General features: G+C 43.8%; 1 protein-coding gene across 3 annotated transcripts in view; it reads left to right on the forward strand.

The window, feature by feature from the left end:
* Positions 1 to 25,888, forward strand: part of ipo8 (importin 8) — a 111,021-nt gene that overhangs the window by 7,546 nt on the left and 77,587 nt on the right. Inside the window, exon 2 of one of the 3 annotated variants that reach the window (XM_059977824.1) lies at positions 8,456 to 8,514. The exons of the other annotated variants lie outside the window; for them this stretch is intronic. Within the exon in view, the coding sequence (XP_059833807.1) occupies positions 8,509 to 8,514 (6 nt within the window). The 5' untranslated portion in view covers positions 8,456 to 8,508. The remainder of the gene's footprint in view (positions 1 to 8,455; positions 8,515 to 25,888) is intronic. 3 annotated transcript variants of the gene reach the window in all.

Genomic DNA, 25,888 nt, shown 5'->3' on the forward strand with positions numbered 1-25,888 from the left:
CCACCTGTTTCTTTCTATATACTTTAAATTTCATTGTTTCAAATGATAAACTATAGAGCACATTATTAATAAGATTCCAGATGTTCTCTCAACATTGTGGATTTCATGGGCATTCACTTTTATGCTTGAAGATGACAGCAACTTCTGGAGTTCAAGTATACATTGAAAGTAGAGGTTGCTGTTAGTTATTCTTCTCCACAGACTGCAGTTTTTTTTAGCTTTTTCTAGAATCAGGAACTTGATATATATATATATCTCAGAGTTGTAATACAAAAACATAAATGTTGTTAGCCCTTGTTGCATGAGATGTGAGAGTTTTTTAATTAAATCCTATGCAAGGAAACATAAAAGGAATTTATATCTGTGTGTGTAATCATTCCTCTTGCTAAATATTTTAAGATGCAATGTTTTAAGTTTGTGACATTTCAGAGTATCCTGCATATTCCAGTTTATTTTGTGTTATGTAAAATGTTTAAAATTTTAGATAAAATTATGCTTTTTAATTGCTTGCAGTCAGAGATTTTTTCATTAATTTGGCTAGTCAAGCATGTTATTAACTTTATAGCTCCCAGCTACCAAGGCTCCTGTTGATCTGATACCTGTTAGAAAGTAGAAAAGGGAAAGTCTATGATATAAAGGTGGTTACATTTTTATGAGCAGCTTTCTTAAATCTCAACAGTGAATGCTGTTGCTTTGCGTAACCACAGAGTTTGGGCTGTACTCTGTGGTCTGGGACCTGTGGGATTTATTACTGAATTGAATTCAGTCTCCCAGTTGTTAAAAATGTAATGTTGTTGCAGAGATTAAGTATTGAAGATTCTTGTAATCACTTCCTTTACTGCTGTTTTGGTTTTATTACTGTAATATCATATGTTCATAGACCATTTAATGAATGTAATTGTCTTTAGAATTTAATTTACTTTTCCAAGCCCCCGTATAAATCATAATTTTTTGGAAGCTGTGAATCCCTTAATAGCCTGGAAAGTCCAACCTGCTTGGAAGCTGCTGTGGTATCTGGTCTCTCTCTGAGCCATCTTGTGGTTTCTGGTCTTTGCCTCAGCTGTTCTTATAGCTTGCCATTTATCAAACTTTATTATTGACTGTTGTTCAATTTGTCATAAATTAATGTTCAAGTAATTCACAGACAATTCACTCCCATCTTTTCCAGGAAGGTCTCTGTATCACTTAATCACTTGATATGCACAAAATCACTTGATATGCACTTAATCACTTGATATGCACAAAAGTCACCCCATGAGTTGGAAGGCAGATGATTCGAAATGTTCTGTCTTCCTAATTCGTCAAGATGAAGGTCAATAATATATTTTCAGATTATCCATTTATAATCTCCTGCAATGGTAAGGCCTGAATTCATAGACACGCATTTAAGTTTAAAGTACAGATTCAGATTTTCATTGTGCTGCCACTCCATGTCTTGCTTGCCCTATGGTTTCTGTTTCATTACTAAACTTGCTGCTTATACTCTGTTTAGAAAACCAGCAGAAGCTGGAGCAGGCAGGTGACAATGACGGATTTGTTGCAATTGTTGAAAATTCTGGGCCATTTAAAAAAGAAAACTGCAAGGACTAGTGATTTGAAATTAAAAATACTGCCAACACAGTATGAAAGGAGATAAATGTTTCTATTGTAGGTCCTTTCATCAAAGCCTCTGCCTGCATCTGAAAAACTTGTTAGCTTTTCTGCTTTTATGTGATTTAGTATCAGCATCCTTCTTAGCATATCAGAAGTTGCTTGGGTTCATTGATACCCCTGCAGTGCTCACTGTAGTGCAGAATGATGTAGTTGAAGTCAGTTGATTGCGAAATCTTTCTGCATTTTTTTCTCCTTATTCATTTTGTGCATGTGAATTTTCCAAGTGTATAAATTAGAGTGTAGTGCAATCCTATCCCTTCCCATATTGTGATTTAGAAACATGTCTACTGGCCGTCTTAATGGGTTTAGTGGGTGTGATTAGTTTAAATGTTTGGATCAAAATTAAATGCAGTGCTACAGATGCTGTTGGACTAGAAAATACCAGATATCTGCTTCGACCTTTATAATTCATTGTTTTAATAATGTAATTAATTGCTGCTCTTTTTTTGTAGAATATGAGCAACAGGAAAATGAGTACTGGCAATGAAAGTAGTAATATAACGAAAACCAATGTTGTTAGTATGCTGAATGGTTGCCTCTGTCATGGTTTATCATGAAGATTGTACAGTAACTGTTGGCATGTAGTGATGGGCTGGATTTTGCATATAACTGGTCATGTCAACTTGTGTGAGATTCTACGGAGAGTAACAGAATACTATACAGTACCATAGTATTGGCCCTTCAGCCCACAATGTGCCAACCTTTTAATTTATTTTAAGATTAATCTGACCCTTCCCTCCTGCATAACTTATCATTTTTCTATCGTCCATGTGCCTATCTAAGAGTCTCTTAAATGCCCCTAATGTATCTGCCTCTACCACCACACTTGGCAGGGCATTCCATACATTCACTGCTATCTGCATAAGGAACTTGCCTCTGACATCTCTCTTCCCCCCCCCCCCCACCCCCAGTAGCCTTTGATCCCTTGACAATTGAAGTGTTGTGAGCATCTATCCCTGCCACCAGTTCAAGCATTTGCGTGCCATAAGTTTTCTGATTCTTTGTGATAGTGTTCCTGTTTAAAATCAAAATCAAGATAATCCAAAAAACCAATTATTCTTTCCACTGTTGTTTTGAGGACTGTGTTCTGCTTTAATCCACAGTTAAAAATCTGTATTTTTTGATGGATGCTTTATTCTCAATTAATAAGGTTTGATAGACTCTTGGCAGAATTGTTCGGTAATGTAATGTAATTGCTGCCAACATACAGGAGTTTAACATTAATCCCATAACATTTGTGTGCCACAAATCGTCTTATTTCATTATTGCGAGTTAATGAGACATCTGCTTGCTCAACTATCCGTTTTTATTATTTTTATTTTGATTAGTATAACTACATTTTCACCATGATGGCCTGATTAATAGGGTACACTGGCACTTTGTACAGTATCACATGTATAATTAAAATGCTCTGTTATTCCTTATAAAAATCTGAGGCCAAGCACCAAACTCTTTGATTTCATAGCACTAATTTGTGTGATGCTTTCACCTTTATTAAGACAGACCACAGGTCCCAAATTGAATTCATTTATTTTGGTTTAGTTGTTTTCATTTGAGCTGCTGGCATAATTTGCAGTTACCATTTCTGGATGGTGAAGGGGAAAATTAGCCCAATTTCCTGCTTTTTGTTCTTGTGCATGCATTCCAGTCGAAGTTGCTTGCTGTCTGTGTCCGTTTTAAGCAGGATGAGATTCAGCTGTGTTTCTGTGTGTGGCTGCTGATACCATCAAAATGTCAAGTAAATCTACCAATGAGATAACAATTGTTGCCAGTGGAAATTCCCAGCAAGAGTCACTGCTGTCAGGAGCAAACTGAAAATGCTAGTGTTTAGAGCAGATTTGTCTCACTTTTCTGCGGCTTGTTTTAAAATAAGAGGGGAGTTATTTCACATGCATTTCTACAAACTTGGAGCTGAATGAACGAAGAGATTTACACCTTTCTAGCACTAGCAGTATTCTGACTCTAGGATGTGCATCTTCTACAGTTGGACTTAGTCTAAATGTGCAGAACAATTTTAAAATAGTTCTGCCATGGCCACAGAATAAATTGTGGTTTACAAGTGAACCATATTCCTTTATTTTTGCAGTATCTGAATTATTTTTATGCTAGGTTGTAAGTGCCTAAACTTGCTTGCCCAAGATATCTGCTCATGTGGAGGCAGTGTGATTGGAAGTGGCTTATGTCTGCAGTAAGAAAAAAATGTTCTATCATATTGATTGGAGAATAATTTTTAAAACTTGCTAATGCTGGAAATATGAAATGAAAATGGGAAATGCAAGAAACTTTCATCAGGAAAGGCATAATCTGTTGAAAGAAAAACCGACTCAATCTGTACTTCGATCTCGCTTTTGTTTAAACCACACGTTAGTGGGAAAGAATGCATTCTTCATAGTGGATTGATAGTACCAATTGGCTGCACTGTTCAACTTGTAGAAAATATATTGTACAAATATCCAAAAAAGTAACGTGGTACGTAATACAATACACTTATACTAATACACCCAATGACAAAGTGTAGTACTGTAAGATTTACAATTAATTTGTTTTATTTAGAGACACTGAACAAAACAGACTCTTTTGGCCCAGTCAGCTGCTATGCCTAGCAACCCACCAATTTAACCCTAGCCTAATCACAGGACAATTTACAATCACCAATTAACTTACTAACCAGTACATCTTTCAACTGTGGGAGGAAACCCACACATTCTACGGGGAGGATGTACTGACTCCTTACAGACAGCATTGGAATGGAATTCCAAACTGACGTCTTGAGCTGTAATAGCATTGTGCTAACCACTATGCACCATGGCCCCCGATATATATACAACTCTTATCATGTCAAATTAATATCAATACAAAATATTTGACATTAAAGTGCTTTGGAATTTAGTAGTCTTGTGAATGCTAACTTTCCAATACATTTTGGTCAAGAGCTGTGAGAGCAATCTCTTGGATTTTCAAAGAACGTCATTTGAAAATTCATAATACTTGCTGTGCTGGGAGAAACGTTGTTCTCATGACAAAATCTAAGACATTGAATGATAGGGTTTGGATGCAATAGTCCATGCCCTGAGCAATTACAGCTAGGAAAACTGACTGCTACAGTTGAACATGGTACAATCAGTAGGGATATGGTGATGTAGTGGTAATGTGGTTGGATTAGAAATCTGGAGTCTTGGATTAGTGATCTGAAGTGCCACAATTAGTCATAGAGTATTATACAGCATGTAAACAGGCCCATTGGCCCACCAAATATGGGCAGACTGTCAAGCATCTGTTTACATTAATTGTTCAAATCCCTTTTTACTCCCGTCACATCCACATCAATTCCCTGCAGATTCTACTGTACACATGTACACCAGTTTACAGTGGCCATTTATCCCAGTGGTATGCTTTTGGGAAAGGAAATTGGAGCACCTGGAGGAAATCACATTTACAAGGAAATTGTTGAGATGCTCAAAAGCAATATATGAGTGGCAATAGGAGACTTCATTTGGACTAGGATGGCTATATATGAGGGCATGTAGTGGGAGAAATAACTTTCATTATCAGTATGCTTCACACCAAACAAGGAAAAGGGTGCTGCTGTACTTGGTTCTGGGAAAAGAGTAAGTGACAGTGGAAGAATAGTGTTATTGAGCACTACAACACAGAAACAAGAGAGCATGCAAACTCCACATGGACAGCTCTAAAAGGTCAGGAGTGAATCAGGTCACTGAAGCTGTGAAGCAACAACTCTTTTGGGTGTGTCACCATGCAGTGAGCTCAGATCTCATCATTGACAGCTAGTGGATTGATATTGTTAATTAAATATAGGGGAAAAGTCTAGTATTAATTTACAGTGAGCATGAATCTATGGATCATCCTTCAGGGAAAGTACTTAGCCATCCTTACTTGGATTGATCTGTGTGTAACCCCAGAACCAATAGAATATGGTTGATGTTAAACTGATGGAGCAAGTAACTAAGTTCAAGGACAATTCAAATCAGAGAATTCATGCTGGGCTTGCCAACAATATGTACTTGGAAGAATATTTAAAAATAGGGTTTCAAGGAACCATTTGGCAGGTCATACTCAGGTTACAACAGGGTTCCACACCGTGGGTTGTTCAAAATCTGAAACAGCAAGTTGGAAATTTGGCTGCAAACCAAAATGAATGAAGATGCGTGCAACCCCACAGCAGATGGTGAAGCCACATTGTTGCTCTCTGTCAGAGGTTTGTTCATACCTATGGGTTGTACATAAATTAGGTATTTGTAAGCTAGGGAGGATCTGCATCTGCATATGGATTCTTCTGTTCCAACTTTCCTTAAGTGGTAACCTAATATGTATTCCAACAGCAACAAAGCACTCTTTCCCCAATTATTTCCTTTGAAGGATGACACCCACGTAAAAAAAATTCTAATGATTGTGTTTTCATGACCTTGAACTACCTTCAAGAGTTTTACTACCAACTAAGTATTTTTGAAATGTAGTCACTGATGTAATATAGAGATGCAATTATACTTGCTGGTTCTATTCTACGTACCACATACTGGTAGGAAGTCTATTGAGCAGTAAATTTACAAGGAAATTGTTGAAATGCTCAAAAGCAATATATGAGTGGCAATAGGAGACTTCAGCTGAACTAGGATGGCTATATATGAGGGCATGTAGTGGGAGAAATAACTTTCATGATCAGTATGCTTCACACCAAACAAGGAAAAGGGTGTTGGTTCTGGGAAAAGAGTAAGGGACAGTGGAAGAATAGTGTTATTGAGCACTACAACATAGAAACAGACCCTTTGGCCCACTGAGTTCATGCCAAGCTATTCTGCCTAGTCACTTTGACCTGCACCTGGACCACAGCATTCCATACCCCTCCCATCGATATTCTTACATAAGTTTTGCTTAAATGTTGAAATCGCATCTACCACTTCCGCCAGCAGCTGGTACCACACTCTCATCGAGCTCCGAGTGAAGAAGTTCTCCCACGTGCTCACCTTTCACCTTTAATCTATGACTGATAGTTCCAGTCTCACCCCACCTCTGGAAAAAAAACTTGCTTGCTTTAACTATCTATATCCCTTGTAATTTTTATACCTCTATCAAATCTCCCCTTATTCTTATATGTTCCAGGAATAAAGCCCTAACTTATTCAACCTTGCCCTTTACGGATGAATATCTAAGAAGCAGTAAACATAATATCAAAAGGTTTTGTGCAGCAATAGAAAATATATTCTCAGGCAAAAATAGCCATTGAGAGTTAGTCTTTTAGAGATAACTGATCTGATCCAGGTAAACTGGAATCACACTGTGATTAATTGAACAGTGTGAGGCCTTTAAGCTGAACATGTTCATCTTGCCTCTCTGCTCTCAGTCCTTACAGTTTGTTGACCCAAAATGTTAACAGTTCCTTTCTTCCCACCTGTTTGACCTGCTGAGTTCTTCCAACAGATTGTTTGTTGCTCATGTTTCAGCAACAGTCCAGGGACATTCCCATGCAGGAGTAGTGTAGGTAAAGTAAAGCTGGAGCTCAATGGATAACTAAAAGTCTAGAGACTGAAATAGAGTTGGAGAAAAAGAAACATATGGCTGTTGCACAAGTGAGAACCAGGCTGATTACCCAAAGCCAGAAGGGAAGTGAAAAAGGGGGAGAAATGCAAAGAGTGATATGTTAGCAAATATGGTCCAAAATATTCTACAAATGTGTAAACTGAAAAAAGGTTGTAAGAAGACAGGTGAGGCTCAACAGTAAATTTTGTGAATACAGAGTGCATGGAAGATGTACTAAATGTGCTCTTTACAAAAATCCTTAGCAAGCAAGAAGATGGTGAATTGGTCTTAGCATAGGAAAATATGATTAAACTTCTGTATGGGTTAAAAACTGGTAGGTGGCACTGATTGGCGGGGGGTACCTGTTCCCTATATTGGAAGAGTTAGCATTTGCAAATATTGCTTGAAGGTGGTAGGGAAAAGAGGTAAAATGACAAAAGGAATTTCTAACCCCCCCCCCCACACCAAGGGCATTCATGGAGATGTATTCATTATAGCATTTATTTTAAAAAGCTGGACAACTTTTGAGAAGGCACGGGAGCGATAGTATTTGGACTGCTCTTGTGTAGAGTCTCTGTAGATTTAACAGGCCAAATAGCCTCTTTTCATGCAAAAAAAAATTCTATAAATCAGTAAGTTAAGAATGCTGGTAAAATTTTGACAAGTTTTTCAATTGGTTTAACAAGTAAAGAGAATTTTGAATTATTGGTCTGAGCCACATAGTTTAAAGTACCAAGTCCTGATTTTGTACTGAATAGGCTAACTACAACTGGGGTTGCTTTGAAATTTGAACTAACAATCAGCAAGATTCCTATTCCAAATCGTTGTCCAGAACTTTTTGCTTGGCAGTATGTGTCAGTTTCTACAACCATTTCAAATATAAAAATGATTTACTTCGGTGAACTGCTGAAGGGCTCTTCATGTTTGTGGAACCACATCTCATGCACAGTCTTAAGGAAAAAAACAGCAAACAGCTTGGCTTGTTTTTGTTGCTGAACAATGGGGCACTTCAATACCTACGCAAATTCTCAAGCAACAAAATAGGTTTGTTATGAGTTAGACTGAGCGTTGGAACAGTCCAGGTTTTTTTTGTGGGAGGAACATTTTGATGGTAAATTTGTGTGTAGCACTATGAACGAGAGTGATTTTGTTTTGAAGCTGATTTTAGGATTTTATGCTAAATTCTGATGCTCCACAAATTTTTTAAATTGTGCAAAGTATGAATAGTTCTCAATATTGGCTAAACTATTTGTCATTTTGTTTAAAGCACACATACCTAGTGCAGTTTGATCAGAAGTTGTGGAGCATAATACCTGAATTATGGAGGTCAGTACTTTTATTTCAAGTTAACAGTCAATGCATTCTGTATCTGGGTTTGAGGCTTTATTGCAATATCAAGAGTGGTTTAAAACAAAATAGTCCAGAATGTAATTACATTTGATTAATGTAGTTAATACTGATTTTTAAAAATTAACTATTTAAATAAGATTTTTGGTAATTTGAGGGATACTCCAATATGAATTTGCTGAGCATCTAAAAATGATCTTTTTTTTGTTGATAGGTTAAGAACTAGGCTTTCAATATGAGACAGTTTTTTAAATATAGTCCTTGGGGCACTAAAACTTATTTTGGAGAATAATATTTTCTTGACCCAGATTATTTTAATATTGGTGGAAGTTGCCGTGAAACTGCTGGAATGAAATCTAGGCAGAGGTATAGATTATATGTCAATGATGAGATTCTGGTCAAGAGACACCGATCTGCAGTGTCTGTCAAGGTCATATCTCAGACTATGTTGTTTTATAGTAAGGATGCTTTTGGGGGTGGCACAGGGAATTAGGGAACAGGTTAAGGATTAGAGATGGAGTCCAGCTTGGAGAGCTCTGCAGTAGAAGGCTAGTTATCCTTGTAGACAGATGTCAGTGATAGGTGCTCAGAGGAAGGCCAGTGATCCCTATGGTTAATGACCGATAAAGGCAAGCCCGTAGACAAGGATAGGTTATCACCAGGTCAGCAAGTCTTTCCAAGTCATCAGGTCCCAGGATTGGAGGTCTGTGCGGTCCAAGCCTTAAGGTTAAAGCTGAAGTTGATGAGCCCAGAAGTCAGGGTCCAATGTCAGAATGTCCTGGAGTTGGAGTCTGATGCTTATGAGGCTGAGAACTCCAGGTCAGCAAGTCTAGGTGTTGGAAGTCCTGTGATCAGTGTCATGAGGTCAATAATGAAGGTTTGAGACCGAAGCCAAGACCCAATTGTTGAGGGGTTGGGGTTGTTTATTGTAGCTAATCTGCCTGGAGTAGATGATGTGGACCTGTTGCTATTTAGGTGCAGGGAAGGGAGCCCAATTATCCAAAAGTCTTATGTTCTCCTTACTACACCAACTCCTCAACCACATTAAACTACAATCTTCCTGGCTCTAGCCTCTCTAGCAAGGGTAGCAATCCTGAGGTCACAACCCTGGAAGTCCTGCCCTTTAACTTGGCACCTAATTCCCTGAACTCCCTATGCTGAGCCTCGTCACTGGTCCTACCTGTCTCATTGGTACATACATGGACCACAACTTCTGGTTGTTCACCCTCTGGCTTAAGAATGCTGAGGACTCGATCGGAGATGTGGGTCCTGGCATGAGGGTGCAGGGTGGAGGTGAGGGGCAACATACCATATGGGAATCTTGTTCTCGCCCATAGTACCTCCTGTCCGTTCCCCAAACTAACTAATCCCCTATCATCACAGCAAGCTTCTTTTACCCCCTTCCCTTCTGAGTCACAGAGGCAGATTCAGTGTCAGAGACCTGACCACTGTGACTTTCCTGTGTTAGGTCATCCCCTCCAACAGTATCCACATTGACATACCTGTTATTGAGAGAGATGACCACAGGGTTACACTCCACTGGCTCCTTAACCCCTTTCCCATTCCTGACTGTCACCCAGTTTCTTTGGTATCATGTCGACCCTCTTTGTCTCCATGCTTTCATAGACATTCCCTTCACTCTCTACCAGTTCTGCCAACTTTATAACTTAAAATATTCATGCTTTCTAACTCCTTCCTGTTCTGAAAAGTCATGAACTTGAAACATAACTGTTTCTCCCTTCAGAAAGAAGGGAGATGTCTAATCTGTTGAGTATATCCAATATTTTTGATTTTGATAGATTGCAACAAAATACAAGAAAGGAGACAAAGGAAAAGCAATAGAAAGTACAGTATTAAAACTTGACATTTCTACTCAGTTATCAACAACTTCATTTTACTCTGCTGATAAAATTCCATTGTTAAGTAGCAGTCAAAAGTGGGAATCTTAAATTTTTTATGTGAAATATTCACTCAAAGTAAATGTTGAGTCCAGTCCAGCTAAGATTTTTTTTGTAATTAAAAGGTCCAGCTTTTTTTTGTATTTGCAGTGGAACAATGCCAATTGTTCCTCATGAAAATTATCATAGAATGGGGTTGCCATAAAAGAGGTTCCTTTCTATTCAAAATACAAAGTAAATTTATTGTCAAACTACGAATATGTCACCATATACTACCTTGAGATTCATTTTCTTGCAGTATTTACAGTAGAACAAATATAGAACAAATAAATACAATGGAATGAATGCAAATCTACACACAGACAAGACTGACAAACAACCAATGTGCAAAACAAGATGAATGTCACATAAATAAATAATTAAATCAGCAGATAAATAAATAAATAAGAATTGCTAGCAACATAAGCTGCAGAGTCCTTGAAAGTGAGTCTGTAGGTGGTGGAATCAGTTCAGATTGGAGGTGAGTGAAGCTATCCATGCTGGTTCAGGAGCCTTATGGTTGAAAGGTATTAACTGTTCCTGAACCTGGAGGTTCTGTACCTCCTGCCCAGTGGTAGCAGTGAGAAGACAGCATGGCCTGGATGGTGGGGTTCCTTGATGGTGAGTGTTAACCTTGTGTTGTGATGGAAAAATAACTGGTTCTTTGAGTGTCAACAGTAGAGGCCTGGACACGCACAGTTTTAATAATAAGGAATTTATTTACATGGGGAAGTCGGGTCAACACAAGCAACCACAATACACAGGAAGCAGTGTGGGGACAGGGTACGGTTACACAAACAAAGAACAAGGGAAAAGCACTACAACAGCTATCCCCCTTGACCTTGGATAGCTGCAGCTCCCTTACCAGGTCAAACGATAGACCTTCCCAAGCATAAATCAATGCACTTACCTCCAATGTGGTGGTCTGTAAGAGAGGGCTAGCCAAGGGCAAGTCTCACCTTTTATAGCATGGGGCTGGGCGAGATAATCCAATTAAGGTGACCATTAATTTAGGTGTGCATTGATTAGTTGGGAGGGACCAAATATTGATTGGCATGTGATGTGTCCTCCGACCAGCCAGGTGGCAGTGCATCTGTCACGTGGCCAGTATCTCTGGATACACTCCACCCCTCGGAAGATGCACCACGTAGCCAACACACATAAGAGGGTGGAACAAAATCACATACCAGAAATAACCAATTTTGAGCAGCTAAGTAAATGCAGAGACACAATCAGCTGGCATGCGCAACATGGTATAGAAATGGCTGTGAGTACAAGAATGAGTGCGATGGACCAGTGAATGACAGTTGCCCACCACCCCCCTAGGGACCCAAACAGCCACCAATTGCCCCATGAGGTGTTGTGCTGGAAGAGCTGGTCCTTTGATTTTTGAATTTTAGCCACCGAGTCCTGAATGTGAGCGGCCAAGTGAGTGATGTTGCTGGACTCATCAGGGATAAAGGTACAGCATTCCTTACCAACCACCGCACATGTTCCACCATCAGCAGCGAGTAGGTAATCCAGTGCCATTCTGTTCTGCAGGGCGACCATCCTGACAGCTGTCAGTTCTGCCGCCGTTTGGGTGAGGGCATCCTCCGTGTGTTGCAGTGCCACTGCCGTCTCGTTGGCCAGAGTCTCGAGCACACTGGTCAGCTGGATCACCTCCCGGGACAGCCGGGCCGTACCATAACTGAGAAAGGCTATCATCCAGAACCTCTCTGCCTCTGTAATGGCCCTCTTGTCCCGGTGGCCGCTGTACACCGGATGCTCCCCAAGGTCATTCGGGGGGGGGGGGAATGAAGGGCACCACATATGCTGGAAAGCAGCAGCCGTACCAGCTCGTGGGGAGCCACAGGTAGGCGCGGTGGCCACAGATCCAGTGGGTCCCGTTTAGTCCTGGGAGCTCCCGGCTTAGCAGCATCGTCAGCTGTGGTCACTGGGGCACCCGGGTACCAGTTTCACTGACAGTTGATGTGACCAACGGAAAAGTTAGAAGTGTGTGCATTGCGGAGTCTGCACCAGCATTTGTTAGGTATACTCAGTGGCTGTGGAATAACTCTGAGGGTGGGGACTCGGGTGGAGGTCAGATTGTAGGGAGGGAAATACCAGTTCCTGAAGCACCCACCCTATCGGGGGTCAAGGGATGAGATGTTGTGTAGTGGGGAGGAGAGTGGTGGGGGACTGCCAGCAGGGCTCCCCCAAACAGATATGCCAAAACCAGCAGGAGCAAACAGTCTGTGTAAACAGTTCATCTCAATGTCATCCAGTGGGGTCGGCGTGAGTGGCAGCGTATCATCGGCATGTGCTGGGGCCCACAAGCAGATCCAGCAGTCCGATCTGTTGGTGTTGCTGGCAAACTCGTAAGCGACCCTGAGGAAGGTGTTGGCAGCTGTCACGGAGCCGAGCATCGCAGCGACCAGGAGGGATGACTGGAGTCTCACCATTGTCCTGTAGAGGGAGACGGGGGTGGAGGGGTGGGGGTAGGTGTAGGAGGAAACTCATTCCCGTCTGGTTAAATGCCGGGTATGTATATAGGACAAATCAGATTTGCCCGGAATGGCAACCCAGTGGGTGTCCCCTGGACCACGCGCAACAATTTCTCCCTTTCTGGGGAGGCTCTGTGGCTGTCGGATCCATACTCTGCCCGAGTCCTCGGTCTCGGGGGGTTCAGTGGATTCCCAGTCGGGAGATGGGGACTGTGTCAGGTATCGGGCCAGTGGGGATCCCCCTTGGCTAGTGGACCGTGTTTTTAACTGGTCGACGGCCTGCTAAAGGACACTTAGCCACCCCTGCAGCGTGCGAGAGGGTGTCAGAGTGCGTATTTTTTCCTTGAGCAGGCCATTCATTCTTTCAATTAAGTCCGATGCCTGGGGGTGGTGGGGTATATGGAACAGCCACAAGATCCCCGCCTCATCCGCCCAGGTCTGGGCTTTGGTCCCAGCAAAGTGTGAGCCCTGATCAGATTGTACCTCCCATGGGACCCCATAGAGAGAGGAGAGGTGCTGTAATCCTCTGATGGTGCCGTTCTGGTCGGCCCTCTCACAGGGCACCACCACCAGGACACCCGAGTATGTGTCCACCATCGTGAGGACATACTGCTTCTTATTCTGTCGCAGGAGCAGTCCAATATAATCAATTTGCCATACCTGACCCGCTCCCGTGCCGCGACGAATGTGGCCACCGCGGTGGCCCTATCAGCCAGTCCCGTGGCTTGACTAGCTGGCAGATGGGGCAGTTATCTACAGAGGTTTTACATTGATCGAGTGTCAAGGCGACACCGAATTGTTCAGCCCAGCACCGCAAGCCACCTTTGCGGCATGCCCACGCAGCTAGTGCACTGGGGTCTGTGTCAGGGGTGGAAGTGGTGGCAGATGATATTTGGGCAGCCTGGTCCACAGCAGCGTTAAACGTTGCCTCTTCAGTATCTTTCAGGGTATGGGCATTCACATGGTGGACAGAAATTTTTCTGTGGGTAGCCTGGTCCCAAATGAAACGCCAGTGGTGCTGTCCCCAGAGGGGACGTCCGTGTATTTACCACCCCATGTCTTGCCACTGGGCCATTCACGCTGCAATGCCGTTTGCGACTGCCCAGGAGTCAGTCTAGATGTGGACTGGTCCGGTAGTGTTTTGGAGGGTGAGAGCTACTGCCACCAGCTCGGCAAATTGACTGGAACCCCCCCTCTCCCTCGGTGGTTAAAATTCTACCCGTGGCAGGATGAAGTGCTGCCGCTTTCCAAAATCGTTTACCCCCTTTCCAGCGGCTAGAGCCGTCTGTGAATCAGGCGTGCAGTTTGCTGTCGGGGTCGAGGGAATCGAAGGGTTGACCCCAACATGCTGGGGAGGGTTGTACCTCGGGGATATCCGGGGCAGGGTCCTGGGACTGGGGGAAAGCCATGACTTGTTCATTGAGGTGGCTGACTCCTTCAGGACCGGGCTCAGCCTGGTCCACGATGTACCACTTCCACTTGACAATGGAGGACCTCTGGGCACAACCCTCCTTGTGGGTAGAATCGGGGGACTTGACCCATCGCATTATGGGGAGATGGGGTCGAAGGACAACAGGGTCGGTGCCGGTTTGCTGTTCTGTGGCGAGGAGCGCCAGGTAGCGGGCTAGTAGCTGGCGCTCAAAGGGGCTGTAGCGCACCGCTGCTTCAGGTAGGGACTTAGTCCAGAAACCGAGGGGGACACTATGCCCTGGGGTCTTCTGCCAGAGGCTCCATTCGGCAACCGTCTCGCTCGCTGAGACCTGTAACTCAAAAGGCAGACCCACCTGGCGGGAAGAAAGTGGCATGGCTTGTTCCACCGCTATTTTTACCGTATCAAAGGCAGCCTGTTCCTCTGGCCCCCCAGAGAAATGTGGATTTTTTCCTGGAGATCCTATAGAGCAGCCGGAGAAGCATGGTCAAGTGGGGTATATGCTGCCGCCAATAGCCCAGGAACCCCATGAATCTCTGTGTGTCAGTTTTATTCGAGGGGACGGCAAAATTTAAAATTTTATTTTTGGCGGCATCGGGCATGCTTCTGTGCCCGGAGTTCCATTGTACTCCAAGGAAAATGACACCCTGGCTGGGGCCCTGTATTTTTTCCATATTAATGGCCCAGCCCCGTCCCCTGAGAGATTCGATTAGCATGTGAAGGGCCTTTGACACAATGGTGTCAGAAGGGCCTTGGAGAAGGATATCGTCTATATAATAGGCAATCGAAATCTCCGGTGGGAATTGGATGTTGTGTAAATCGCGGGAGACAAGGCCGTAGCAGATTGTGGGGCTATAAATATAGCCTTGGGGCAGGCGATTAAATGTGTATTGTCTGCTATCCTAAGTAAAGGCAAACTGGTCTTGGCTATCTGAGTGCAGGGGAATCGAGAAAAATGCATTCGCTAAATCAACAAGAGCGTACCAGGGTTTACGGGGACGACCTGCGATGTCTTCAATAAGGGTGACAATGTCAGGTACAGCGGCGGCGAGGTGGGGTGGGGGGGTGCAGCCTTGATCAATTGCCTATAATCAACGGTCATCCGCCAGGAGCCGTTCCTCTTACGGACGGGCCAAATGGGGCTATTGAAAGGTGAGGCAGCGGTTCTAATAATTACCTCCCGTAACAGGGCTTGAATGGAGTCTGCGATTTATTGGTGCCCCCCCCCCCCCCCCTGGCACTCTGTACTGACTGTTACAGATGATCTTGGAGGGAGGGGGAATAACAATTGGCTCCCACTTAGCTGCCCCGACGACAATAGTGGCTTGCGCAATGCTGAAGGTGAACTTGCCCCTGTTTGTTTCAAGTGATTGTCCCTTTAAAACATTGATCCCGAGGATACATTCCGGGGAGGAGGCAATAAAGACTTGTACACATCTGGGGGAATGGTTGCCTATGGCTAAGCGAAGGGTGACCTCCCTAGCTGGTAACAGGGAGCCCCCCAATCCCTCTATCTGCATGTCCGTTCCCCTCCATAAGGCAGGATTGCCTGGGATAATCGTGTGCTGGGCACCTGTGTCGACAAGCGCCATCCACCTCCCTTTCCCCAATGTACGGTGAAGGGTTTATGTGGCCTCAGGTCCCCCGGGTGGGAAAGGGCGAGAGAGCAAATGCGCCGGGGGCCCTGGCCTTCATCCTATGGGGGGGGGGGGGGGGAAAGAGGGCTGCCATGCCGGGGGTGAGGCACTTTGCTGGTGGAGGTGGGACATTTCCTGCCTGACGAGCTGTCTTGAGGGCCTTCGAGACAGTTTCGGGCAGGGGAGCCACGGAGGGTGGCTCGGTGTGGGTGGTCTTTTTGTAAGTAGTCTTCCCCCTGCAATGCTCCTTCCACAGGGCATATAGGTTGGGGGTGGGGATGCCATCTATCTGGTTACGATCCACCTCTGCAAGCAGCAGGTCCGTGTACAGCTGCCTGCGTGTATTTCTGAGAGGGGTAGTCTAGGGCCCTTGTCTCGGTCTTCCAGACCTGCGTAGGTGCCCCCCTCTACATATATTCTAATCCCTAAAGGAGAGTGATGGCATCCCGTACAGTCCTACCGCTGGCTGGTGCCATGAGGGGCAAGATTACAGACCTCAGATCGGGGCGTGCGGTAGTGGCCAAGTATTCCACTAGGGCACCGGTCACTCATGTGTTTTCAAGGAAGTTACGGTCACAGGCACCTTGATAGATGCCGTTGACCAGTGCCCATTCCCTGATAACCCGGGTGCCCTCACTGTCCGTACCCCATTGCGGGCACCCGTGTAGATCCCACTCCAGAAGTGTGGGATAGCGAGCTCGTAACGCGGTCACTACCCGATCCCACAGGGTTGTGCCGTCGCGGATTTCTGCTTGTGGTGCCCGCAGTGCATTGTTTATGCTCTGCTGGTCAGAGAGGCTTCCCAGGGCGCTTGCCTCCTGATGGGAGAGGCTGAGGTTGGGCCCCCCCGTCCCACAGCTGGAGCAGCCAGGCCGCAAAGTGCTCGCCTGGTCATTGGCGGTAGCGATCCGCCAACTGGGTCAGCTCCTCGGGGGAGAAGTCCCGGGTATCCGTGGTTTCGGAGTGACTAGGGGAAGGTCCGGCCGTCTCCCCCTCATTCCCTTCCTCCCTGCGGTGAACCTGGGACCGCGTGGTGACGGGTTGGGCATGTTGGAGCTCGGGTGAGAAGGGGGAATGGTGGTTGTGGGACCTTGGTTCCTCGGGCATCCCCTCATCGTCACTATCCAGCCAGATGTCCCCATCCCCCAGCCATGTGTCCAGCTTGTCGCCACACTGGACTAAGGTTCGAATCTTTAATGGGTCCGGCTGCCAGCCAGACCGACGGACTGCCCTGGCCTGCTGAAGTTTTATGAGGCGACAGGCAAGTTCAGTTCCCCTAACTTCAAGGTCATTGGCTCAGGCCTGGGCAGCCTGTGCTGCTTCCTTCAGCGTGCAACAACACTGACTGAGGTCTTCAATTTCCCTGTCCTTCTGACCACACAAGTGCTGCAGGTGATCAGTAATTCTAACCTGGCGTCTCAGCAGGGACGCAAACAACCAGAAGGCACCCCTTTGACTCCCCTTGGCTTTGGGGAACCATGATTCCTTCAGGAGGGAGACCACATGATGGCCCAGCTTCTCTCCACAGGGCTCTAACTGCACAGACCAGTCCACTGGTTTTCCATGGTCTGCCAGCATGCTGGCTAGACTCTCAAATCCCTCCTTTTCATCAGCCCACCTGGGGTTCTTATCCTGGGTGCCTGTACTAGCTTTCTTCCCCTTATTCCACAACATTATCCCCTGTGCTTGTGTCCAGCCAAAACCTATGAGACCCTACTCGCAGCTCCAAATGTTGTGATGGAAAAATAACTGGTTCTTTGAGTCTCAACAGTAGAGGCCTGGACATGCACAGTTTTAATAATAAGGAATTTATTTACAAGGGGAAGTCAGGTCATCACAAGCAACTACAATACACAGGAATTGGTGTGGGGACAGGGTACAGTTACACAAACAAAGAACAAGGGAAAAGCACTACAACAACTATCCCCTTTGACCTTGGATAGCTGCGGCTCTCTTACCAGGACAAACGATAAACCTTCCCAAGCATAAATCAATGCACTTACCTCCAATGTGGTGGTCTGTAAGAGAGGGCTAGCCAAGGCCAAGTCTCACCTTTTAAAGCATGGGGCTGGGCGAGATAATCCAATTAAGGTGACCAATAATTTAGGTGTGCATTGATTAGTTGGGAGGGACCAAATGTTGATTGGCATGTGGTGTGTCCTCCGACCAGCCAGGTGGCAGTGCATCTGTCACGTGGCCGGTATCTCTGGATACACCTTGTCATATGCACTTGTGCAGATTAATGAGGTGCCTTCAGGCATTATTTATGCTGTTTGAAATGAATTCTGAATTGCTTAGGGAATTTTTTTTTTGTAGCTGGATTGTGCCCTAGTGGCACTGATGAGCATTTGAGGAAGGACGCTGCTAAAGCTGTCCTGTCTCAACTGAAGTAATGAATGCATTCCATGAATTCTCTGCATTTGTTGACTTACACTGGATAACTTGCCATCTATTATACTTAAAAAGCAAGAAACTTTGGTGATGTTTAATTATTGTTGGTCAACAGAAGTTTCTTGATTAGTATCCAGATGGAACACATCAAGTAATATTTCTAGCGGGTTTGCTAATTGCTTCAGTGTTGAGTTAAGATAATTATTTGGTTTGTGGAGGAGGAGGTACTTCGCCAGATTTGTGCTACTGATGAATTTACATTGAAAGTATTTAAACTGAAGCTACTTTGTGTCCTTTTAGCTTTCAGGTGAATAATTAGGTAAATCTTTGAAATAATGTAAAATGTTCAATTCATGAGAAAAATGTTTAAAGCTGACAACACAGTTTTGGTCACTCTTGTTTCTTGGGTGATTTATCTTGTGTAAAAATGATTGCCCTGTTCAGAATTAGAATCAGGTTTATTATCACTGACATGGGTTATGAAATTTGTTGTTTTGTGGCAGCAATACACTAATACATAAATATTATTAATTATAATAAGAATATATAAAACAATAAATAAATAAATATTGCAACTTGGTGAGGTTGTGTGCATGGATTAATGGACCATTCTGAAATCTGGTGGTGGCAAAGAAGAAGCTATTCCTAAAATGTTGAGTGTATACCTTCAGGATCCAGTACACCATTGATGGTAGTAGTGAGAAAAGACTCCGGATGGTTAGAGTCCTTTTAGATAGATGCTGCTTTCTTATGGCATTGCCTTTTGAAGGTGTTCTTGATGATGGTCATGTTGGAGCTGGTTGAGTTTACGTCCCTCTGCAGCCATTTCCAATCGTATGTATTGGCGCCTCCTTACCAGATGACAGTGCAACCAATCAGAATGCTCTCCATGGTACATCTGTAGAAATTTGCTAGCATCTTTGGGGACATACAAAATCTCCTCAAACTCCCAATGGAATATTGCTGTTGGCATGCAGCTTTTGTAGTTTCATCAGTATGTTGGGCCCTGGATAGGTCTTCAGAGATAGTGACACCCAGGGACTTGGAGCTGCTCACTCTTTCCACTGTTGGCCCCTTGGTGAGAACTACTGTGTGGAACATTTTCTCTAATTCCTTTTACAGCTGCACATACCAACCATTGTTCTGAGCAGGAAATTTTACGTGGCCTGAAAGCTGCGTGGCACTTTAATATTAACATTATATAAAAGTTAAGTGTACTGATTCCAGCCATCCATCTGTATGACAACAAAGGCTAAATGCATGGGAGCATTTCAGTTACTGCTCAACTGCCCACCCGCACAGCTTAGAGGGAAGAGTGGTTGTGTGTTCACCCAATTTCCCCATCTTGAAGTACACAATCATTATCTGGGTTTTACTGATGTTGAGTGCAAGGTTGTTGTTGAAACACCAACCAACCAGCTGATCTGTGTCACTTCTGCATGCCCCCTTGTCACCTTCTAAGATTCTGCCAATAACCAGTTGTGTCATCGGTGAATTTATAGATGGCACTCGAGTTGTGCATAGTCTCATAGTTGTGGGTGCAGAGAGAGAAGCAGCATTGGGCTAAGCACGCATCCTTGAGGTGTGCCTGTGCTAATTGTCAGCGAGGAGGAGGTGTTTTTTCCAATTCGGGCTGATTGTGGTCTCCAGATGAGGAAGCTAAGAACCTAGTTGAACATGCGGTACAGATGCTCAAGTTTTGAAACCTGTTGGTTAGTATTGAGGAGATGGTGGTGTTGAAAGCTGAGCTGTAATCAATAAACTGTAGCCTGACATTGATGTTGCTGTTGTCTAGATAGTCCAAGGCTGAGTGGAGAGCCAGGGAATTGCATCTGTTGTAGACATGTGGTGATAGGCAAATTGCATTTGGTCCTGGTCCTTGCACAGGCAGGAGTTAATTCTAGCTATGACAACACTGAAAGCACTTCATTACAATATACGTGAGTGCTACTGGGTGATAATTGAGGCAGCTCACTTTGCTCTTGCAGTCATAGAGTAATAAAAAAGTACAGCATAGAAGCAGGCACTTTGGCCCATTTAATCCATGCTGAAATCATTTAAGCTGCTTAGTCCCATCGACCTGGACCATAGCATCCGTATCCCTACCTACCTGAACTTCTCTTAAGTGTTGTTGAAATCAAGCTCATATGCTCCACTTGTGCTGGCAGCTTGTTCTACATTCTCACGATCCTCTGAGTGAATAAGTTTCCCTTCATGTTCCCCTTAAACTTTTCACTTTTCACCCTTAACCTATGACTTAGTTGTAGTCCCACCCAACCTCAGTGGAAAATGCCTGCTTGCATTTACCCTATCTATAACCCTCATAATTTTGTTATGAGCCGTTCTGACTACTACTAACTACCATTCTAACTACCATTTTTCAGCCATTTTTCCATTTGGTCCAGATCCAGTTGCAAGCTCTGATAGTCTTCTTCGCTCTCCACTACACCCGTAATCTTGATATCATCTGCAAATTTGCTGTCCCAGTTAACCACATTATCATCCAGATCATTAATATAGATGACAAACAACAGTGGACCCAGCACTGATCGCTGTGGCACTCCACTTGTCACAGGCCTCCATTCAGAGAGGTAACCATCTACTACCACTCTCTGGCTTCTCCCACAAAGCCGAGATCTAATCTAATTATTACCTCATCTTGAATGCCAAGCAACTGAACCTTCTTGACCAACTTCCCAGTGGGACCTAGTCAAATGCCTTCCTAAAGTCCATGCAGGCAACATCCACTGCCTTGCCTTCATCAACTTTCCTGGTAACTTCTTTGAAAAACTATAACTTTGGTTAGACATGAACTGCCGTGCACAAAGCCATTCTGACTATCCCTAATGAGTCCATGTCTGTGATTTCCTGGTTTATTTTTAGAGCCTTTCTTAAACAGCAGAACATCACTTGCTATCCTCAAATCCATGGCACTGAGGATGGATGATTTAAATTCCTGCTAGGGTCACTGCAGTTTCTGCACTTGCCTCCCACAGGGTCCGAGGGAACACTTTGTCAGGTCCTGGGATTCATCCATCCTAATTTGCCTCAAGACAGCAAACATCTCCTCTGTATTCTGTATAGGGTCCACAACTTCACTGTTGCTTGGCCTCACTTCTATAGACTCTGTCTGTCTCTCAAGTAAATGCAGCTGCAAGCAGTCGTTTTAAGATGTCCCCCAAGTCTTATGGCTCTATGCATAGATTACTATTCTGATTTTTCAGAGGAACAATATTTTTTCCCTTGCAATCTATTGGTCTTAACATATATGTAGAAGCCCTTAGGATTCCTCTTCATGTTGTCTGTTAGGGCAGCTTCATTCTTCCTTTTAGCCATCCTGATTTCTTTAACTGTTCTCTTGCTTTTCTTATTCAAAGTAAGTACTTCGTTTGTACGTACCTGCCTGTACCTGCTATGCACCTTCTTTTTCTCAAACAGGGCCTCAATATCTTTTGAAAACCAAGAATTCCTTCACTTGTTATCTTTATCTTTTATTCAATCTTTGTACTCTCAAAATCTCACTTTTGAAGGCCTCCCACTTCTAAGTACACCTATGCTGGGAAACAACCTGTCCCAGTCCACACTTGCCCAATCCTTTCTGATACTATCAAAATTGGCTTTTCTCCAATTTAGAATCTCACCCTGAAGACCAGACCTATCTTTTCTATATTTCCTTTGAAACTAATGGCACTAAGATCACTAGACACAAGTGTCTGTCACCTGCCCCGTCTTATTTGCTAATAAGAGATCAAAATCGCCCACATTCTTGTTAGGACTTCTATGTACTGATTAAGGAAACTTTCCTGAACACAATTGACAGTGGTCAGGGGTGGAATGTACACTGCAACTAGGATGACAGCTTGGATGGATGACACTTGACTGCTATTGATGTTCCAGGTTGGAGGAGAGGACTGAGACAGATCCGTCATGATGAGTTAATCATGTAGCACATGCCACTGCCTCTGCCTCTATCTGATGTCTTTGTCTGTTCCATGCAGTGGAAGTTGGAGCCCTCAAGCTGAAGAAGCGCTATGTCTAGAGTGCTGGGGAAAAGCCAAGTAAACAGTAGACAATGATGTCCCTCTGATACTGCAATCTTGCTGGGAAGTCTTCAGTTTTATTTACCAGAGACTGTACATTAGCCTGGAGTATGGAAGGGAATGGGAACCTTGGGGCCCTGTGTTTCCATTTTTATTGTGATCTAGCCCGTTGATTTTGTTTTTGAAGGGAAACCATACTCACTACTTGGTGATCTGCAGTTTAGAATCTGCTGAATTTGAAGATCGATAGATTTTTTAAAAAGCATCTTGAAACAATATTGATAACTGAAGTATCGTACCTATAACTGTGACTGTAGATTTCAGCTATAGTAGTCCGAAACAGAAATATTTGATGATTCCCTTCGGAGCTGCACACAGAGTCTTCTCTCTCTAACATCATCTTGAGCATCTTTCAGTTTGTTTCTAGATCTTTATTGAAGGTTTCAGTTAGTAGGTGTTGACCATGGATATTTTGTCCAAGTTGTCTACGTGATATGCAAGCTAGGGCAATTTGATATGGAGAACCAGCTGTTGCCCATGCAGCAGGTTCCTCCTCTCTGCACGTGTGATGAATCCAAAGGAATGGCAGACTGATACAGTTTTGCACCAGTGCTGTTGTAGGAGTTGCCATGAGTGCGTTTAGCTGCAAGGCAGCGGAGGTTTGAGTTCAGAGTTCTCTTTCTCCCAGATGAGCTGTCCACAATGGCTCACGAGCCCTAGCTGCCCAAAGCAACTGGCTTTAAGGCACCAGTAACCCATCTTTGCCCCTTCTCCTGTCAGTAGAATTGGTTCTGCCGGGCTGAGTAGCTAAGCCACATGTAAAGACCAGGAGTTATACTTGGTTGTACTTTGAGGCATACACTATTGAGAGCAGTTAATAGTTAGTGGAGGCTTACCTCATTACATTCCCTGGCTATGACGACCTAAAGGAACCATCTTTGATGGTACAAAGAAAGGCAAATGGTGGAAATGTGTGTTTCATGATAAACTCTTTGTGGTGCTCCGATGTGGCTGTTTTGTCAAACTGGTGATCCCCCAACTTTGAACACCTAATGGTCAAATGCTGTCCATTCTATTTACTTAGGGGCTTCTCCATAACCAGTGACTGACTATAATCAAACACTTGAGATACTGCATGATGTTGTCTCAAAACTAGAAACAATCCACCCCAATGCATTTCAAATCATAGTCAGGGACTTCAACCATACTTGTCTGAAGAAAACCCTGCTCAATTGTCAGCAGCATATAACCTATAGCATCAGAAGTCCCAACACACTAGACCACTATTACACTTAGATAAGAAATGCCTGCTGTTCCATGCCCAGAACACATTTCAGTAACTGTGATTAATTGGCTATCCTTTCCTACTTGCATACAGGCAGGGGCTAACCAATAAAGTTTCAAATATTAGAACAAATAGGTAGTCATAGGAGACAGTGGTTACAGGATTTCTTCAATTCGGTGGATGAGGCTGTATTCAAGAACTCATCTGTGGATCTGAATGAATATACCATGGTTGCCACTGAATTTATTAAAACAGTTGTAAATGAGTGTGACCCCACAAAATCATTCAGTTTTCCCCAAACAGAAGCTCTGGATGAACCATAAGATCCACAGTCTGCTGAGGGCTAGGTCAGAGACATTCAAGCCCGGTGACCAGGAAAGTTACAATAGGTTCAGATACGATCTCCAGAAAGCCATCTTATGGCTAAAGTGGCAACTCTGGACTAAGTTTGAATCAATGAAGGTAGTCAACAGTTGTGGCAGGACTCAAATGCTATCACCTCTTATAAAGTAAAATCAAATGACATAGACAACAACAGGCCTTTGCTTCCAGATGAGTGCAATGCCTTCTATGCTTGCTTGGAACTTTAAAATATGGAGGAACCATCATGATCTCCCACAGGCCCCAATGATCCTGTGATTTCAGTCTCTGAGACCGATGTGCAAACCCATGAAAAGTATCCAGTCCAGACTGTAAACCTGGCCAAGTATTTTAAAGCTTGTGCTGATCAACTGGCTGGAACTTTCACTGAGATCTTTAACCTCTTGCTTTGGCAGACTGAGGTACCCATTTGCTTCAAACAGACTTCACTTGTATCAATGTCTAAGAAGGGCGTGATAACCTGCCTCAACCTCCATAGCACTTATATTCAAAGTGATGAAGTGTTTTGAGAGGTTGGTAATGAAACATATCAACTCCTGCCTGAGAAGTGACTTGAATCCAGTCCATTTTGCCTGCTGGAGCAACATGTCCACATCAGTTGCAATCTCATTGGTTCCACTCAAGCCTTGAACACCTGGACAGCAAAGGTGCATACATCAGGATGCTCTATATCTACAGCTTGGCATTTGATTCTCAAAACTAATCAATAAGCTTCAAGAAACTTGGCCTCAATAACTCCTTCTGCAACTGTATCTTCGATTTCCTCACTAGCAGGCCTCAGTCAGTTCAGATTGGCAACACAATCTCCATCAGCAGAGGTGCACCACAAGGTTGTGTGCTTAGCCCCCTGCTCTACTCACTGACTGTGTGGCTAAGCACAGCTCCAATGTCATATTCAAGTGCTGCCACCATTGGCCAAATCAAAGGTAGTAACAAATCAGTATATAGGGGGGAGATTGAAAATATGACTGAGTGGTGCCACACTAACAACCTCTTACTCAATGTCAACATACCAAGGAGCTGATTATTGACTTCAGCAGGAGGAAACCAGTGGTCCATAAGCCAGTCTTTATTGGAAGATCAAAGGTGGAGAAGGTCAGCAACTTTAAAATCCTCTGTGTTATCATTTTGGAGGACCTGATCTGGGCCAAAAATGTAAATACAATTATGAGAAAAGCACAGCAGTGCCTTTACTTCCTTAGAAGTTTGCAAAGATTTGACACGACTTCTAAAACTTTGACAAGCTTCTATAGATGTGGGGTGGAGAGTATATTGGCTCGCTGCATCATAGCCTGGTATGGAAACACCAATGTCTTTGAATGGACAATCCTACAAAATGTAGTGGATATGGCCCAGTCCATTGTGGGTAAAGGCCTCCTAACCATTGAGTACATCTACATGAGGCATTGTTGCAGAAAGCAGCATACATCATCAGGGACCCCACCTCCTAGATCATGCTCTCTCCTCACTGCTACCACCAGGAAAAAGGTACAAGGGCCTCAGGACTCTCACCACCAGTTTCAGGAACAGTTGTTACCCCTCAACCATCAGGCTCTTGAACCAAAGGGATAACTTCTCTCAATTCCACTTGCCCCATCATTCAAATGTTCCAACAACCTATGGACTCACTTTCAAGGATTCTTCATCTTATGTTCTCAATATTTATTGCTTATTTATTTATACACTGATTGAGCAAATAATTGGAGCAGAATGTCATTGATTCCATTATGATTATTACTGTTTTATGTACTTATTAAATATACCCAC

This window comes from Hypanus sabinus, chromosome 8 (genome assembly GCF_030144855.1).
Source record: "Hypanus sabinus isolate sHypSab1 chromosome 8, sHypSab1.hap1, whole genome shotgun sequence".
NCBI classification, from domain to species: Eukaryota; Metazoa; Chordata; class Chondrichthyes; order Myliobatiformes; family Dasyatidae; genus Hypanus; species Hypanus sabinus.